The following is an 18,068-nucleotide window of genomic DNA, read 5'->3' as shown; positions in this document are numbered from 1 at the left end:
ACCTGCCCTGGGAGTGTTTGATGGGACAGTGTAGAGGGAGCTTTACTCTGTATCTAACCCGTGCTGTACCTGCCCTGGGAGTGTTTGATGGGGACAGTGTAGAGGGAGCTTTACTCTGTATCTAACCCGTGCTGTACCTGCCCTGGGAGTGTTTGATGGGACAGTGTAGAGGGAGCTTTACTCTGTATCTAACCCGTGCTGTACCTGCCCTGGGAGTGTTTGATGGGTCAGTGTAGAGGGAGCTTTACACTGTATCTAACCCGTGCTGTACCTGCCCTGGGAGTGTTTGATGGGACAGTGTAGAGGGAGCTTTACTCTGTATCTACCCCGTGCTGTACCTACCCAGGGAGTGAATGATGGGGCAGTGTAGAGGGATCTTTACTCTGTATCTAACCCGTGCTGTACCTGCCCTAGGAGTGTTTGATGGGGTAGTGTAGAGGGAGCTTTACTCTGTATCTAACCCGTGCTGTACCTGCCCTGGGAGTGTTTGATGGGACAGTGTAGAGGGAGCTTTACTCTGTATCTAACCCATGCTGTACCTGCCCTGGGAGTGTTTGATGGGTCAGTGTAGAGGGAGCTTTATTCTGTATCTAACCCGTGCTGTACCTGCCCTGGGAGTGTTTGATTGGTCAGTGTAGAGGGAGCTTTATTCTGTATCTAACACGTGCTGTACCTGCCCTGGGAGTGTTTGATGGGACAGTGTAGAGGGAGCTTTATTCTGTATCTAACCTGTGTTGTTCCTGCCCTGGGAGTGTTTGATGGGACAGTGTAGAGGGAGCTTTACACTGTATCTAACTTGTGCTGTACCTGCCCTGGGAGTGTTTGATGGGGACAGTGTAGAGGGAGCTTTACTCTGTATCTAACCCGTGCTGTACCTGCCCTGGGAGTGTTTGATGGGACAGTGTAGAGGGAGCTTTACTCTGTATCTAACCTGTGCTGTACCTGCCCTGGGAGTGTTTGATGGGTCAGTGTAGAGGGAGCTTTACACTGTTTCTAACTCGTGCTGTACCTGCCCTGGGAGTGTTTGATGGGACAGTGTAGAGGGAGCTTTACTCTGTATCTAACCCGTGCTGTACCTGCCCCGGGAGTGTTTGATGGGACAGTGTAGAGGGAGCTTTACACTGTATCTAACTCGTGCTGTACCTGCCCTGGGAGTGTTTGATGGGACAGTGTAGAGGGAGCTTTACACTGTATCGAACCCGTGCTGTACCTGCCCCGGGAGTGTTTGATGGGACAGTGTAGAGGGAGCTTTACACTGTATCTAACCCGTGCTGTACCTGCCCTGGGAGTGTTTGATGGGACAGTGTAGAGGGAGCTTTACACTGAATCTAACCCATGCTGTACCTGCCCTGGGAGTGTTTGATGGGACAGTGTAGAGGGAGCTTTACTCTGTATCTAACCCGTGCTGTACCTGCCCTGGGAGTGTTTGATGGGACAGTGTAGAGGGAGCTTTACTCTGTATCTAACCCGTGCTGTACCTGCCCTGGGAGTGTTTGATGGGGACAGTGTAGAGGGAGCTTTACTCTGTATCTAACCCGTGCTGTACCTGCCCTGGGAGTGTTTGATGGGGACAGTGTAGAGGGAGCTTTACTCTGTATCGAACCCGTGCTGTACCTGCCCCGGGAGTGTTTGATGGGACAGTGTAGAGGGAGCTTTACTCTGTATCTAACCCGTGCTGTCCCTGCCCTGGGAGTGTTTGATGGGACAGTGTAGAGGGAGCTTTACTCTGTATCTAACCCGTGCTGTACCTGCCCCGGGAGTGTTTGATGGGACAGTGTAGAGGGAGCTTTACTCTGTATCTAACCCGTGCTGTACCTGCCCTGGGAGTGTTTGATGGGACAGTGTAGAGGGAGCTTTACTCTGTATCTAACCCGTGCTGTACCTGCCCCGGGAGTGTTTGATGGGACAGTGTAGAGGGAGCTTTACTCTGTATCTAACCCGTGCTGTACCTGCCCTGGGAGTGTTTGATGTGACAGTGTAGAGGGAGCTTTACTCTGTATCGAACCCGTGCTGTACCTGCCCCGGGAGTGTTTGATGGGACAGTGTAGAGGGAGCTTTACTCTGTATCGAACCCGTGCTGTACCTGCTCCGGGAGTGTTTGATGGGGCAATGTAGAGGGAGCTTTACACTGTATCGAACCCGTGCTGTACCTGCCCCGGGAGTGTTTGATGGGACAGTGTAGAGGGAGCTTTACTCTGTATCTAACCCGTGCTGTACCTGCCCTGGGAGTGTTTGATGGGACAGTGTAGAGGGAGCTTTACTCTGTATCTAACCCATGCTGTACCTGCCCTGGGAGTGTTTGATGGGGCAGTGTAGAGGGAGCTTTACTCTGTATCGAACCCGTGCTGTACCTGCCCTGGGAGTGTTTGATGGGACAGTGTAGAGGCAGCTTTACTCTGTATCTAACCCGTGCTGTACCTGCCCTGGGAGTGTTTGATGGGACAGTGTAGAGGCAGCTTTACTCTGTATCTAACCCCCACTGTACCTGCCCCGGGAGTGTTTGATGGGACAGTGTTGAGGTAGATTTACTCTGTATCTAACCCGTGCTGTACCTGCCCTGGGAGTGTTTGTTCGAACCGTGTAGAGGGAGCTTTACCCTGTATCTAACCCGTGCTGTACCTGACCTGGGAGTGATTGATGGGAGAGTGTAGAGGGAATTTCACTGTGTATCTAACCCGTGCTGTACCTGCCCTGGGAGTGTTTGATGGGACAGTGTAGAGAGAGCTTTACTCTGTATCTAACCTGTGCTGTACCTGCCCTGGGAGTGTTTGATGGGACAGTGTAGAGGGAGCTTTACTCTGTATCTAACCCGTGCTGTACCTGCCCTGGGAGTATTTGATGGGACAGTGTAGAGGGAGCTTTACTCTGTATCTAACCCGTGCTGTACCTGGCCTGGGAGTGTTTGCTGGGTCGGTGTAGATTGAGCTTTACTCTGTATCTAACCTGTGCTGTACCTGCCCTGGGCGTGTTTGATTGGTCAGTGTAGAGGGAGCTTTATTCTGTATCTAACCCGTGCTGTACCTGCCCTGGGAGTGTTTGATGGGTCAGTGTAGAGGGAGCTTTATTCTGTATCTAACCCGTGCTGTACCTGCCCTGGGAGTGTTTGATTGGTCAGTGTAGAGGGAGCTTTATTCTGTATCTAACCCGTGCTGTACCTGCCCTGGGAGTGTTTGATGGGACAGTGTAGAGGGAGCTTTATTCTGTATCTAACCTGTGTTGTTCCTGCCCTGGGAGTGTTTGATGGGACAGTGTGGAGGGAGCTTTACTCTGTATCTAACCCGTGCTGTACCTGCCCCGGGAGTGTTTAATGGGACAGTGTAGAGGGAGCTTTACTCTGTATCTAACCTGTGCTGTACCTGCCCTGGGAGTGTTTGATGGGACAATGTAGAGGGAGCTTTACTCTGTATCTAACCCGTGCTGTACCTGCCCTGGGAGTGTTTGATGGGACAGTGTAGAGGGAGCTTTACTCTGTATCTAACCCGTGCTGTACCTGCCCTGGGAGTGTTTGATGGGTCAGTGTAGAGGGAGCTTTACTCTGTATCTAACCCGTGCTGTACATGCCCTGGGAGTGTTTGATGGGACAGTGTAGAGGGAGCTTTACTCTGTATCTAACCCGTGCTGTACATGCCCTGGGAGTGTTTGATGGGACAGTGTAGAGGGAGCTTTACTCTGTATTTAACCCGTGCTGTACATGCCCTGGGAGTGTTTGATGGGACAGTGTAGAGGGAGCTTTACTCTGTATCTAACCCGTGCTGTACATGCCCTGGGAGTGTTTGATGGGACAGTGTAGAGGGAGCTTTACTCTGTATCTAACCCGTGCTGTACACGCCCTGGGAGTGTTTGATGTTGACACTAGGTGCCTGAAATGGAAGAGAGTTCCATTCCCTGGCACTGACATCCCTCACCTTGATCATAACAGAAAAAGAACTTAAAATGTTTAAAAATCTGAAGGAGATTGTCCTTTTAAATCTCCAGGCCGCCTACCTGAAGATCAAGCAATGTAAATAGAATGTTTTAATTTTCATTTTTGATTTACTCCAATTCCAATTGTCAAATGTGCTGGGTATACTGAGGTGCAAAGTTGAAGAAAACTATTTGAAGTGTCATAAACCAATGATATTTTAATAAAAGAATTTCCTTTAACTTTACAAACGCAACAGAAAGTCTCCCTGTATTTCAGACGAACATACGAGTTAGGAGCAGGAGTAGGCCACACGAGCCTGCTCCGCCATCCAATAAGATCATGGCTGATCCGATTACTCCACATTCCCGCCTACCCCCGATAACCTTTCACCCCCTTGCTTATCAAGAATCTATCTACCTCTGCCTTAAAAATATTCAAAGACTCTGCTTCCACCGCCCTCTGAGGGAGAGAGTTCCAAAGACTCACGACCCTCTGTGAGAAAAAAATTCTCCTCATCTCTGTCTTAAATGGGCGACCCCTTATTTTTAAACAGTGACCCCTAGTTCTAGATTCTCCCACAAGAGGAAACATCCTCTCCACATCCACCCGGTCCAGACCCCTCAGGATCTTCTATGTTTCAATCAAGTCACCTCTTACTCTTCTAAACTCCAGCGGATACAAGCCTAGCCTGTCCAACCTTTCCTCATAAGACAACCCGCCCATTCCAGGTATTAGTCTAGTAAACCTTCTCTGAACTGCTTCCAATGCATTTACATCCTTCCTTAAATAAGGAGACCAATACTGTACACAGTACTCCAGATGTGGTCTCCCCAATGCCCTGTATAACTGAAGCATAACCTCCTTACTTTTGTATCCATTCCCCTCGCAATAAACTGAGAGTCCCGTTCACCCATCACCCCTGTGCTCGATGGTCCACACTGGCTCCGGGTCCACCAACTAGTGTTCGAATCCCTCCGTGGACTCGACCCCTCCCAATCTCTGTAACCTCCTCCAGTCCTGCAACCCTACAGTGCTCCTCAACTCTGGCCCCTTGCCAATCCCCGATTTTAATCTCCCCACCATTGGCGGCCGTGCCTTCAGCTGCCTAGGCCCGAAGCTCTGGAATTCCCTCCCCTAAACCCCTCCACCTCTCTCTCCTCCTTTAAGACTCTCCTTAAAACCGACCTCTTGGACCAAGCGTTTGGTCACCTGTCCTAATGTCGCCTTCTGTGACTCGGTGTCGATATTTGTCTGAGTACACTTCTGCGAAACATCTGGAGACGTTTTGCTACGTTAACAACTTACATTTATATAGCGTATTTAACGTAATTAAAACATACCAAGGCGCTTCACAGGGGTGTTATCCAAAAAAAACATTTGACACCGAGCCATCTGAAGAGATGTTAGCGCAGGTGACCAAAAGCTTGGTCGAAGAGGTAGGTTTTAAGGAGCATCTTAAAGGAGGAAAGAGAGGTAGCGAGATGGAGAGGTTTAGGCAGGGAATTCCAGAGCTTAGGGCCCAGGCAACAGAAGGCACGGCCATCAATGGTGGTGCGATGAAAAATCGGGAATGTTCAAAAGGCCATTATAGGCACAGCACAGAGGTCTAGGGGGATTATACGGCTGGAGGAGGCTACAGAGATAGGGAGGGGCGAGGCCATGGAGGGGTTTGAAAACGAGGATGATAATTTTAAAATAAAGGCGATGCTTAACTGGGAACCAATGTAGGTCAGCGAGCACAGGGGTGATGAGTGAACGGGACTTGGTGCGAGTTAGGACACGGGCAGCAGAGTTTTGGATGACCTCAAGTTTATGGAGGGTGGAACTAGGGAGGCCGGCTGGAATAGTCAAGTCCAGAGGTGATAAAGAAACAGTTAAAGGCGCTATATAAATGCAAGTCATTGTCGTAGTCCCCATATCACACAGTAGTGACACAGGTTTAACTGTTAACCCCACACCATGTCTGGATCTGTCGGGGCGGCGGGGGCGGGGTTGAAAAGAAAACTCACAGGGTGAGTCATACTTGGCCAACCTGCATGGTCCTCCTGACAGCACTGGCGGAAGGCAGGAGGGCAGATTGCCCAATGTTCGTTCGGCATGAGATGGTTCATGGAGGTGGGGAGACCTATAAATGTAACGCTGAGTGTGGTTCAGAGCAGGACAGCCGCGAGTGTCAATCCCCAGTCAGTGCTGAGTCAGTTCAGCTCAGCCGGCAAGGGGGGGGGCGGGGGGGCAGCAGTTGGGGTGCCTCAATTATCCTCAGCACCCTTGGATTAGGGTGGCCAACCAAAAACAAAATCAAGTAGGGTTTTCCACTCCTGATCTGGTGACCCCCGCTGGAAGTGTCTGCCTGGACTTTGACCTCTGACAGCATTAGGGTTATTTGTGACACCTCCCCAGTCAATGGCCTGCCGACCTGAAGAATGGTCACTTGGGAGAGGGCGTTGACCGGCTGAGGAGCCACAGCAGGAATTAGTGCCTTCAGGAGAAGGAGGAGAGCCAATGGGATTAAAAAGAGAAATGGAAATCCCGTGAGATAGTCAATCCCGCACTTCACCGGGCCGTCGGACCGTGGAGCCGGCGACAGTGAGGAGGAGGCCGGGGCGACCGGAGCTTATACATCTCCGACGATGTGTTCGGCGAGTCGGGCGGAGGCAGCACAGCAGCAGCAGCTACGACAACCCGCTACAGCACGTCGGCCGGCAGCTCCTTGGCGGGAAGCTCGCAGTCCGACTGGGAGGAGGGAGAGCCGGGCGTGGTGGCCAGAGGCCGGACCATGAGCGGGAGAAGCAGGCCACCGCATCGTGGAGCCGGCAACAGTGAGGAGGAGGCCGCGGTGACGGAGCAGCTGAGGGACATCGCGTTCCCACTACCATTAGATGCCATTGAATTGACTTTTTCTGAACATGGCGCTGGAGAATAGCGACGTGTCTCTGTGAGCTCCCACAGCTTATTGTGGGAGTGATCGGGGAGTAAGCATTCCATTGTACTAGTTACATATGGCAAATAAAATTGAATTGAATTGAATTGAATTGACTATCCAACTAACTGCTACATTTCAGTACAGTCTCCCTCATGGACGTGTTGCTGTCAAGCCAACGTGGCTCAGTCAGTAGCACTCTCACCTGTGGGTCAGAAGGTCGTGGGTTCAAGCCCCACTCCAAAGACTCGTACACTCCAGGCTGACTCTCCCAGTACAGTACTGAGGGAGTGCTGCACTATCGGAGGTGCCGTCTTCTGGATGTTAAACCGAGGTTCTGTCTGCCTGTTCAGATGGCTACATGGGATGAGGGACTTCAGTTACGTGGAGAGACTGGAGAAGCTGGAGTTGTTCTCCTTGGAGAAGAGAAGGTTGAGAGGAGATTTGATAGAGGTGTTCAAAATCATGAGGAGTCTAGACAGAGTAGATAGAGAGAAACTGTTCCCATTGGTGCAAGAGTCAATAACAAGAGGACACAGATTTAAGGTGATTGGCAAAAGAACCAAAGGCGACATGAGGAAAAACTTTTTTATGCTGCGAGTGGTTAGGATCTGGAATTCACTTCCTGAGAGGGTGGTGGAGGCAGATTCAATCGTGGCTTTCAAAAGGGAATTGGATAAGTACCTGAAGGAAAGAAATCTGCAGGGCGACGGGGAAAGGGCGGGGGAGTGGGACTGGCTGAAGTGTGACATGAATCAGTCATTCATGAAAGAAAGACTTATGAAATAATACTGAGCGGCCTACGGGTGGCGCTGTCCAGGGAGAGTATAAATACTCGGGCACGGGCCCAGCTTGCGCAGGACGTTCTTAACAGGAACTAGTGAAGGACACAACTAGACCTCCATGTTGTAAAACAGTTGATTAAAGCTTTGTTTAACGCTTAGACCAAGTGCCTAGTAGTTTTCTTACGTCAAAGTGCTCTTACAGAGAGTTGGCACGTGCTCGATGGGCCGAATGGCCTCCTTCTGTGCTGTAACCATTCTATGATTCTACAATAGATCCCGTGGCACTTTCTGAAGAAGAAAAGGGGCATTCTTCTGGTGTCCTCATGACCAATATTAATCCTCAGCCAACCCTGCCAAAGTATGAGATCCCTGTTTGTGGGACCTTGCTGTGCACATATTGGCTTGCTGCACCTCGAAATAATTGAATGTCTGCGGAGTGCTGAGGGCGCGAAAGGAGCTACGGCAATCTTTCTTTCTCTTGGGTGTGCTTACCAGGTCTCCGATGATCTCCTGGATGCGCCGCTTAGCTGCCTCCACGCAGTCCTTTGCCCCTTTGAGCATCACTCTGTCGCTCTGGACCCCTGTGCGGGGGAAGCTGACCGCCACGCCTCCGTATTCCTCCGCGATCTCGCGCAGCACCTGCCCTCTGCGTGCCACAAAGTGCCGGTGATATTTGGGGTCCACGATCATCAAGTCCTCGACGATGTTGTCCTGCGAGAAAGGATTTCAGCGTGACCAAGGCGCTAGTCCCTCTGGCGCGCACACCGGATATTCGCAGCGCACGGGGAGATGGCCTCCCGTCTTCCATAAACTTAAACTCGTCCAAACCTCTACTGCCCGTGTCCTAACTCGCACCAAGTCCTGATCACCCTTCACCCCCTGTGCCCGCTGACCTACATTAGCTCCTGGGTTCAGCCACGCCTTGATTTTAAAATTCTCATCCTTGTTTTCAAATCCCTCCATGGCCTTGCTCCTCTCCCCGTCTCTGTAATCTCCTTCAGCCCCACAACCCTCCGAGATCTCTGCGCTCCTCCAATTCTGCCCTCTTGAGCATCCCTGAAGGCGCCAACTCACGCAGCAGAATAGCTCCAGGGGTGTCGGCTGTGTCGTGCGCGCGAGCCTGTCGGATGAATGCTGGCAAGGATATTCCACCCACCAGGTTATGAAAACCGGACCCGGTCCTGGGAGGAGGCATCGTCCGGTTTTCATAACCTAGACGGGTTAAAGGCTTCAATGCACAGGGCACACGGTCCTCAACTGACCTGCACAGGCACTTGCTTTCTAGCAGAGGTCAGTCATGAGATAATGATCAGAAGGGTAACCTCTTGGCTGATATTTGGATCCAGGATGATTTGGACAGGTTGGGTGATTGGGCAGAAGCATGGCAGATGCAATATAACGTGGATAAATGCGAGGTTATCCACTTTGGTGTCAAAAACAGGAAGGCAGATTATTATCTGAATGGCAATAGGTTGGGAGAAGGGGAAGTGCAACGAGACCTGGGTGTCCTTGTGCACCAGTCGCTGAAGGTAAGCATGCAGGTGCAGCAGGCGGTTAAGAAGGCAAATGGTATGTTGGCCTTCGTAGCGAGAGGGTTTGAGTACAAGAACAAGGATGTCTTGCTGCAGTTGTACAGGGCCTTGGTGAGACCACATCTTGAGTATTGTGTGCAGTTTTGGTCACCTTATCTGAGGAAGGATGTTCTTGCCATGGAAGGAGTGCAGCGAAGATTCACCAGGCTGATACCTGGGATGGCAGGAATGACGTATGAGGAGAGACTGGGTCGATTGGGCTTATACTCGCTGGAGTTTAGAAGAATGAGAGGGGATCTCATTGAAACTTATAAAATTCTAACAGGACTAGACAGACTAGATGCAGGAAGGATGTTCCCGATGGCGGAGGAGTCCAGAACCAGGGGCCATAGTCTAAGGATAAGGGGTAAGCCATTTAGGACAGAAATGAGGAGGAATTTCTTCACCCAGAGAGTGGTGAACCTGTGGAATTCTCTACCACAGAAGGCAGTAGAGGCCAATTCATTAAATATATTCAAGAAGGAGTTGGATATATTTCTTAAGGCTAAAGGGATCAAGGGATATGGGGAGAAGGCAGGGACAGGGTGCTGAATTTGGATGATCAGCCATGATCTCATTAAATGGCGGAGCAGGCTCAAGGGGCCGAATGGCCTACTCCTGCTCCTATCTTCTATGTTTCTATTTCTATCCCTCCCTACCCCTGGTGTGGTAAAACCAATCTGCCCCCCCCCGCCTATCTATTGCTCTCCCCCCCTTCTTACATCCACCAGCTAATCACAGAACAAGGACCAAACCTTGGGCCTTCAGTACCACACAGTACTGTACAGAGCACAAAATCTAGGCTGACACTCCCAGTGCAGTGCTGAGGGAGCGCCGCACTGTCGGAGGTGCCGTTTTTTGGATGTGACGTTAAACCGAGGCCCTGTCTGCCCTCTCGGTTGGACGTAAAAGATCCTACGGCCACTATTATGAAGAGCAGGGGGGAGTTCTCCCCGGTATCCTGGCCAATATTTGTCCCTTAATCAACATCACTAAAAACAGATGATCTGGTCATTATCACATTGCTGTTTGTGGGAGCTTGCTGTGCGCAGATTGGCTGCCGTGTTTCCCACATTACAACAGTGACTCACTTCATAAAATACTTAATTGGCTGTTAAGCGCTTTTGGGGCGTCCGGTGGTCGTGAAAGGCGCTATAGAAATGCAAGTCTTTTTTCACATGTATCCACTGAGCCCCCCTGGGCAGCTCGTACCCTATTTAATTTAGCAAACAATTGTGGCCTCTGGCTACGCCTAGTAAAAGACTCAAAATATTCTACTACTGGGATCAGTGAGATGCACCTTGGGTATACTGACAGCCTAAAAACAAAAGAAAAGACTTGCATTTATTTGGCGCCTTTCACGACCTCTATTTGAAGAAGAGCAGATATCCCCGGTGTCCTGGGCCAGTAGTTATCCATCAACCAACACCTAAAAAGACCGATGATTTCACTTGCTGTGCGCAAATTGGCTGCTGCGTTTCCTACATTACAACAGTGACTACACTTCACGATCGGCTGTAAAGCGCTTTGGGACATCCGGAGGTCGTGAAAGGTGCTATATAAATGCAAGATCTTTCTTTCTTTACAATGAAGTCGGGTAGGGGGTTAGGTGGCGAGAGCTCACCAGGTTCTTAATAAGAATCTCCAATTCTTTGTGCGCCTGCTTTATTGCCTCCTCTTTCCCGACGATGGTGATCAGCTCTTGGTCCCGGTCGTCTGCCGCTGGGAAGATGATCCGGGCCCCGGTGCGGTCCCGCACCTTGCGGATGTTCCCGCCGCCCCGGCCGATGAGGAACTTGTGGTACTCCGGTTTGGCGTGCAGCTCCACGGTGCAGTTGTTGATTTGCTACAAAGGGGGCAGGGAGTCGAGAGCAGAACCGTTAATATCAAACCGCTTCCACAGGTGGCGCAGTGCACCAGAGCACCAGGGGGAGGTGCTGTGCAGTCTCCAGTGTAAGGCAGAGAACCACAGAATGATACACCACAGAAGGTGGCCATTCGGCCCATCATGCCTGCGCCGGATCTTTGGTAGAGCTATCCAATTAATCCCACTCCCCCCTGCTCTTTCCCCATAGCCCTGTAAACTGTTTCCCTTCAAGTATTTATCCAATTCCCTTTTTGAAAGTTACTATTAAATTTGCTTCCATCGCCCTTTCAGGCAGCGCATTCCAGGTCGTAACAACTCGCTGTGTAAAAAGATGGTTCCTCATGTTGCCTCTGGTTCGTTTGCCAATCACCTTAAATCTGTGTCCTCTGGTGACCGACCCTCCTGCCACTGGAAACAGTTTCTATTTATTTACTCTGTCAAAACCATTCCTGATTTTGAACACCTCTATCAAATCTCCTCTTAACCTTCTCTGCTCTAAGGAGAACAACCCCAGCTTCTCCAGTCTCTCCACGTAACTGAAGTCCCTCATCCCCTGGTACCGTTTTGGTAAATCCTCTCCGCACCCTCTCCAAGGCCTTGACATCCTTCCTAAAGTGCGGTGCCCAGAATTGGACACAATCCCCCAGCTGAGGCCTAACCAGTGATTTATACAGGTTTAGCATAACTTCCTTGCTTTTGTACTCTATTTCACTATTGATAAAGCCAAGGATCCCATATGCTTTTTTAACAACCTTCTCAATGATTTCTTAGGGGTAGATTGTGAAATGCTTCAGCTTTGACAGTTTGGAAAGAAGGTGGTTAAGAGGAGAAACTGTGTGAACTTTATAAAAATGACTAAACCTGCCCACAATCAGTTGATGATTGTATTATACGAACATACGAAAATGACAGGCAGGAAAAAAAACAGCTGGCCCATCAAGCCTGCCCCACACACCATGATGGCTGGTGCATCGTGACTAGACTTTCCTACTGACCTGCAGTCATGTAATTTCCTTAAAGAGACAAAAAAAACCCAGAGAAAAACCCAGGGCCAATGAGGGAAAAATATTCTCTGGGAAAATTCCTCTCCGACTCCCTTAGGCGAACAACACCAGTCCAGGAGATCACACGGACCAAGTGTTGTCTGTAAAGACACTGACCTCTATGGTGTGATCTCTGCTCCAGTCAGGAACCGGTCCAGTCCCCTCTTGAAGGCAGAGAGTCAGCACCCACCGCACCAGCCGGCACTGAGTGACTCACTACTCTCTGGGAAAAGAACTGCCCAACATGCCAGTCTATTCCTACTCTCGCACAGTCTAAACATCTGTCCCCTGGTCCTCCCCAATCTGTTAAACTGGAATAATCTATCAGTAGGCACATTGTCCAGCCCCTTCATTATCTTTATATAGACTTCTATCAGGTTGCCTCCAAGTCTACAGTAAATAGACCCAGCCCCTTAAGCCTATCTGAGTAACTAAGGTTCTTTCAAGCTAGGGATGGCGATGGAGTTGGGAGAGACTTCAAAAACCGAATCTACAGCACCAACCACTGGCCAGGGCCTGCAACTACAGTGTCACAAACAGGTTTACATACAGAATTTCCATTCTAAATGTTGATGTAGAAATGTGACCAACAATCACGGCAACAGAAAGCACGTGCATACACGAACGTTTTAGAACAAATATTAGAAAACCATTCTTTACAAAGAGTGATAAATGCCTGCATTAATCCGAGCAAGGTAGTAGTGGCAACAATTTAGGGTTGCGCAATTCGATGCCGCGGTGGGAGAGCTAATGTGCTGGAGAGAACGAGTTTTGATAGGTCGAAGGACCTTTTCTCATCCCTGACTTCTTATGTGTATTCGTATCCTTCATATACCAATCTCAAAGATTGGAAAGGAGGTAGGTGACCAAAAGCTTGGACACAGAGGTAGGTTGGATACACAGAGAGGAGGGATAATCAGAGGGATAGCTAGACTTGTCCCTCACCCCATAGCAGATGGTTCAGCATGACGTTGATAGAGACTTGAACGGGCAATGCTTTGATGCTGGTCGCAAATCCATCTATCTATGTCTTACTACAAATCTTACGTCTGTGGAGACTTCCTATCTGCACATCTTGACTCCCTGTTGTATTGCATTTGTCACACTTTTTGTGTCAATCTTTTCGCTGTATACATAAAGAACTAGGAGCAGGAGTAGGCCATACGGCGCCTCGAGCCTGCTCCACCGCTCAATAAGATCATGGCTGATCTTCGACCTCAACTCCACTTTCCCGCCCGATCCCCATATCCCTTGATTCCCCTAGAGTCCAAAAATCTATCTCAGCCTTGAATATACAGGAAACTTTCGATTTACCGGCACCTAAATAACCGGAAATCTCGGTTAACCGGCAAAATTCAGGAGTAGGTTCAGGTAAGTTTTATTACTTGCCTTCCTCGATCTGTTGCTGTGCAAGGGTGTGGCTGCAGCTGTTGCTAAGCTACAGAGACGCCTGGAACTTGTGGCCATTCTTCTGAACCTGTTGCTAAGCAACAGGGTTTGTTGCTTTATACGGAGCTCTCAGCTCTCCGTATCTTTTACTATAGCTTTCGGTTATCCGGAATTTTTGATGAACTGGCACGTCGGTCCCGTCGGTGCCGGATAAAAAAAAGTTTCCTGTATTCAACGACTGAGCATCCACAGCCCTTTCAGGTAGAGAACTCTAAAGATTCCCCACCCTCTGAGGTGAAGAAATTCCTCCTCATCTCAGTCTTAAAAGGCCGGCCCTTTATCCTGAGACTATGCCCCCTAGTTCTAGACTCTCCAACCATCGGAAACAACCTCTCAGCATCTACCCTGTCAATCCCCTTCAGAACCTTATATATTTCAATGAGATCACCTCTCATTCTTCTAAACTCCAGAGAGTATAGGCCCAGTCTACACAATCTCTCATCATAGGACAACCCTCTCATCCCAGGGATCAATCCACATTCCTATGTCCACATTTTTAGTGGGGTTTGATTATGCAAACTTGTCACCCTGTGAGGGTACAGTCTGGCCACTGGGGATGCCACGAATTGCTCAAAATGCCATGTGAAAATGTTTTCATCCACCAGACTTTTTTCTCAGTAACTGAAATTTCTAATGTCCAAAATAAGGATTTCCTCCGTAAACTTCGCCCCCCCCCCCCCCCCCCCTCTCTCCTTACAACATACGGGAAACTTTTTTTTATCCGGCACGGACGGGACCGACGTGGTTCCGGTTCATTAAAAATGCCGGATAACCGAACGCTATAGTAAAAGTATGGCTGAGAGCTCCGTATAAAGCAACAAACCCTGTTGCTTCAGAACAATGGGCACAAGTTGCAAGCGTCTCTGTAGTTTAGCAACTGCTGCAGCCACACCCTTGCACAGCAACAAATGGAGTAAAAAAAGTAATAAAAGTTACCTGAACCTACTCCTGAATTTTGCCGGTTAACCGACATTTACATAAGAACATAAGAAGTAGGAGCAGGAGTAGGCCAATCGGCCCCTCGAGCCTGCTCCGCCATTCAATAAGATCATGGCTGATCTGATCCTAACCGCCAATCCACTATCACAGAACCATCTCCTGAATCTAACAGAATTAGACACACGAAATAGGAGCAGGATCAGGCTTCACAGGCCCTAGGCCCGCTCCGCTACCCACAGGGCCATGACCAATCCGAACCTAGACTCATGTCCAAATTCCTGCCCACTCCCCGTAACCCTTAATTCCCTTTACTTCTAGGAAACTGTCTATTTCTGTTTTAAATTTATGTAATGATGTAGCTTCTACAGCTTTTTGGGGCAGCATATTCCATGGACCTACCACCCTCTGAGTGAAGTAGTTCCTCCTCATCTCAGTTTTGAAAGAGCAGCCCCTTATTCTAAGACTATGCCCCCTAGTTCTAGTTTCACCCATCATCGGGAATATCCTCCCCGCATCCACCCGATCCAACCCCTTCACAATCTTATATGTTTCAATAAGATCGCCTCTCATTCTTCTGAACTCCAATGAGTAGAGTCCCAATCTACTCAACCTCTCCTCATATGTCCATCCCCTCATCCCCGGGATTAACCGAGTGAACCTTCTTTGTACTGACTCGAGAGCAAGTATGTCCTTTCTTAAGTATGGACACCAAAACTGTACGCAGTATTCCAGGTGCGGTCTCACCAATACCTTGTACAACTGAAGCAATACCTCCCTATTTTTATATTCTATCCCCCTAGCAATGAAAGCCAACATTCCATTGGCCTTCTTAATCACTTGCTGCACCTGCATACTAACCTTTTGAGTTTCGTGCACCAGGACCCCCAGATCCCTTTGTACTTCAGTACTTTCCAGTTTCTTGCCATTAAAATAATAACTTGCTCTACGATTTTTCCTGCCAAAGTGCATAACCTCACACTTTCCAGTATTGTATTCCATATGCCAAATCTCTGCCCACTTACTTAGCCTGTCTATGTCCCCTTGCAGGTTTTTTATGTCCTCCTCACTCACTACTTTCCCTCCCATCTTAGTATCATCTGCAAACTTTGATATGTTACACTCGGTCCCCTCCTCCAAATCGTTAATATAGATTGTGAAGAGTTGGGGACCCAGCACTGACCCCTGCGGAACACCACTAGTTACTGATTGCCAGTCTGAGAATGAACCATTTATCCCAACTCTCTGCCTTCTGTTAGATAGCCAATCCTCTATCCATGCCAGAATATTACCCCCAATCCCGTGATTTTTTATCTTAAGCAATAATCTTTTGTGTGGCACCTTGTCAAATGCCTTTTGGAAGTCTAAATACACTACGTCCACTGGTTCCCCTTTATCCACCCTATATGTTACTTCCTCAAAGAACTCCAGCAAATTTGTCAAACATGACTTCCCCTTCATAAAACCATGCTGACTTTGTCCTATTAAATTATGATTATCCAAATGTCCTGTTACTGTCTCCTTAATAATGGACTCCAAAATTTTACCTACCACAGATGTTAGGCTAACCGGTCTATAGTTTCCAGCCTTCTGTCTACTGCCCTTTTTAAATAAGGGTGTTACATTAGCAGTTTTCCAGTCTGCCGGGACCTTTGCCAAGTCCAGGGAGTTTTGGAAAATTATTACCAATGCATCCACAATCGCTACCGCCACTTCCCTCAAGACCCTAGGATGTAAGCCATCAGGTCCAGGTGATTTATCCGCCTTGAGTCCCATTATTTTACCGAGTACCACTTCCTTAGTGATTTTGATCGTGTTTAGCTCCTCCCCCCCTTTAGCCCCCTGTTTGTCCAGTGTTGGGATATTCTTAGTGTCTTCTACTGTAAAGACTGATATAAAATATTCATTCAGTGTTTTTGCCATCTCCATATTTCCCACCATTAATTTCCCGGTCTCATCCTCTAAGGGACCAACATTTACTTTAGCCACCCTTTTTCTTTTTATATAACTTTAAAAACTCTTACTATCTGTTTTTATATTTTTTGCTAATTTACTTTCATAATCTATCTTCCCTTTCTTAATCAATCTTTTTGTTATTTTTTGCTGTCTTTTAAAGTTTTCCCAATCCTCTATCCTCCCACTAGATTTGGCTACCTTATATGCCCTTGTTTTTAGTCGAATACTATCCTTAATTTCTTTACTTAGCCACGGATGGCTGTCTTTTCGTTTACACCCTTTTCTTCTCAGTGGAATATATATTTTTTGGAAGTTGTAAAATAACTCCTTAAATGTACACCACTGATCATGTATCATCTTACCCTTTAATCTATTTTCCCAATCCACTCTACTCAATTCCGCTCTACCTTCATAGTCTCCTTTATTCAAGCTTAGCACGCTTGTTTGAGATCCAACCTTCTCACCCTCTAATTGAATATGGAATTCAACCATGTTATGGTCACTCATTCCAAGGGGATCCTTTACTAGGACATTTTTAATTAATCCTGTCTCGTTACACAGGACCAGGTCTAAGGTTGCTTGCCCCCTGGTCGGTTCAGTTACATACTGCTCAAGAAACCCATCCCTAATACACTCAATGAACTCATCCTCAAGGCAGCCCTGCCCAATTTGATTTGTCCAATTAATATGATAGTTAAAATCCCCCATAATTATAGATGTTCCCTTATTACAAGCCTCAACTATTTCCTGATTGATACTCCGTCCAACAGAGTTGCCACAGTTCGGAGGCCTATAGACTACGCCCACTAGTGTTTTTTTCCCCTTATTATTCCTTACCTCCACCCAAACTGTTTCATTACCCTGATCTTTTGACCCAATATCATTTCTCTGTATTACAGTGATTCCTTCCTTTATTAACATAGCCACCCCACCTCCCCTTCCTTCCTGCCTGTCCTTCCTGATCGTTAAATAACCTGGTATGTTTAATTCCCAGGCATTGTCACCCTGCAGCCATGTTTCTGTAATGGCCACCAGATCATACCCATATGTAGTTATTTGTGCCATTAACTCGTCTATTTTGTTACGAATGCTACGTGCATTAAGATAGAGAACTTTCAAATATGTTTTGTGACACTTAGTTCCTGCTTTTGCCCTTTTTATTACTTTACCTTTTACTCCGTACCTTCTGCCCCTTCCTGACACACTCTGGTTTTTAATTTCCCCACTGCTACCTAAGTCTATGACCTTCTCTGTTGTCATTTTTATTATTTGCTCTCTAGGAACCTCCCCCCCACTAGTTAGTTTAAAGCCCTCTCTACAGCCCTAGTTATATGATCCGCCAGGACTCTAGTCCCAGCACTGGCCAAGTGAAGCCCGTCCCAACGGAACAGCTCCCCCCTGCCCCAGTACTGGTGCCAGTGTCCCAGGAAGCAAAACCCATTTCTCCCACACCAGTCTTTGAGCCATGCATTTAACTCTCTAATTTTATTTGTCCTAGCCAAATTCGCTCGTGGCTCAGGATTATTACCCTTGTGGTTCTGCTTTTTAATTTGGCCCCCAGCTGCTCAAACTCCCTCAGCAGAACCTCCTTCCTTGTCCTATCTATGTCGTTGTTACCAACATGGACCACGACAACT

At 48.2% G+C, this 18,068-nt stretch overlaps 1 protein-coding gene across 5 annotated transcripts in view; it reads right to left on the bottom strand.

Annotated features, from left to right (window-relative positions):
- Positions 1-18,068, bottom strand: part of hdlbpb (high density lipoprotein binding protein b) — a 180,824-nt gene that overhangs the window by 48,291 nt on the left and 114,465 nt on the right. For all 5 annotated transcript variants that reach the window (XM_085977349.1, XM_085977348.1, XM_085977352.1 and 2 more), the window contains 2 exons: positions 10,805-11,026; positions 8,102-8,320 (listed from right to left, as the gene is read on the bottom strand). In XM_085977349.1, coding sequence (XP_085833475.1) covers positions 8,102-8,320; positions 10,805-11,026 — 441 coding nt within the window. The remainder of the gene's footprint in view (positions 1-8,101; positions 8,321-10,804; positions 11,027-18,068) is intronic.

The sequence above is a fragment of the Somniosus microcephalus genome, unplaced genomic scaffold, assembly GCF_052327205.1.
Source record: "Somniosus microcephalus isolate GS21.2 unplaced genomic scaffold, FLI_Smic_1.0 unresolved_chr4, whole genome shotgun sequence".
NCBI classification, from domain to species: Eukaryota; Metazoa; Chordata; class Chondrichthyes; order Squaliformes; family Somniosidae; genus Somniosus; species Somniosus microcephalus.
Note: the sequence above shows the minus strand (reverse complement) of the source record. Positions and strands in the feature narration are given on the sequence as shown.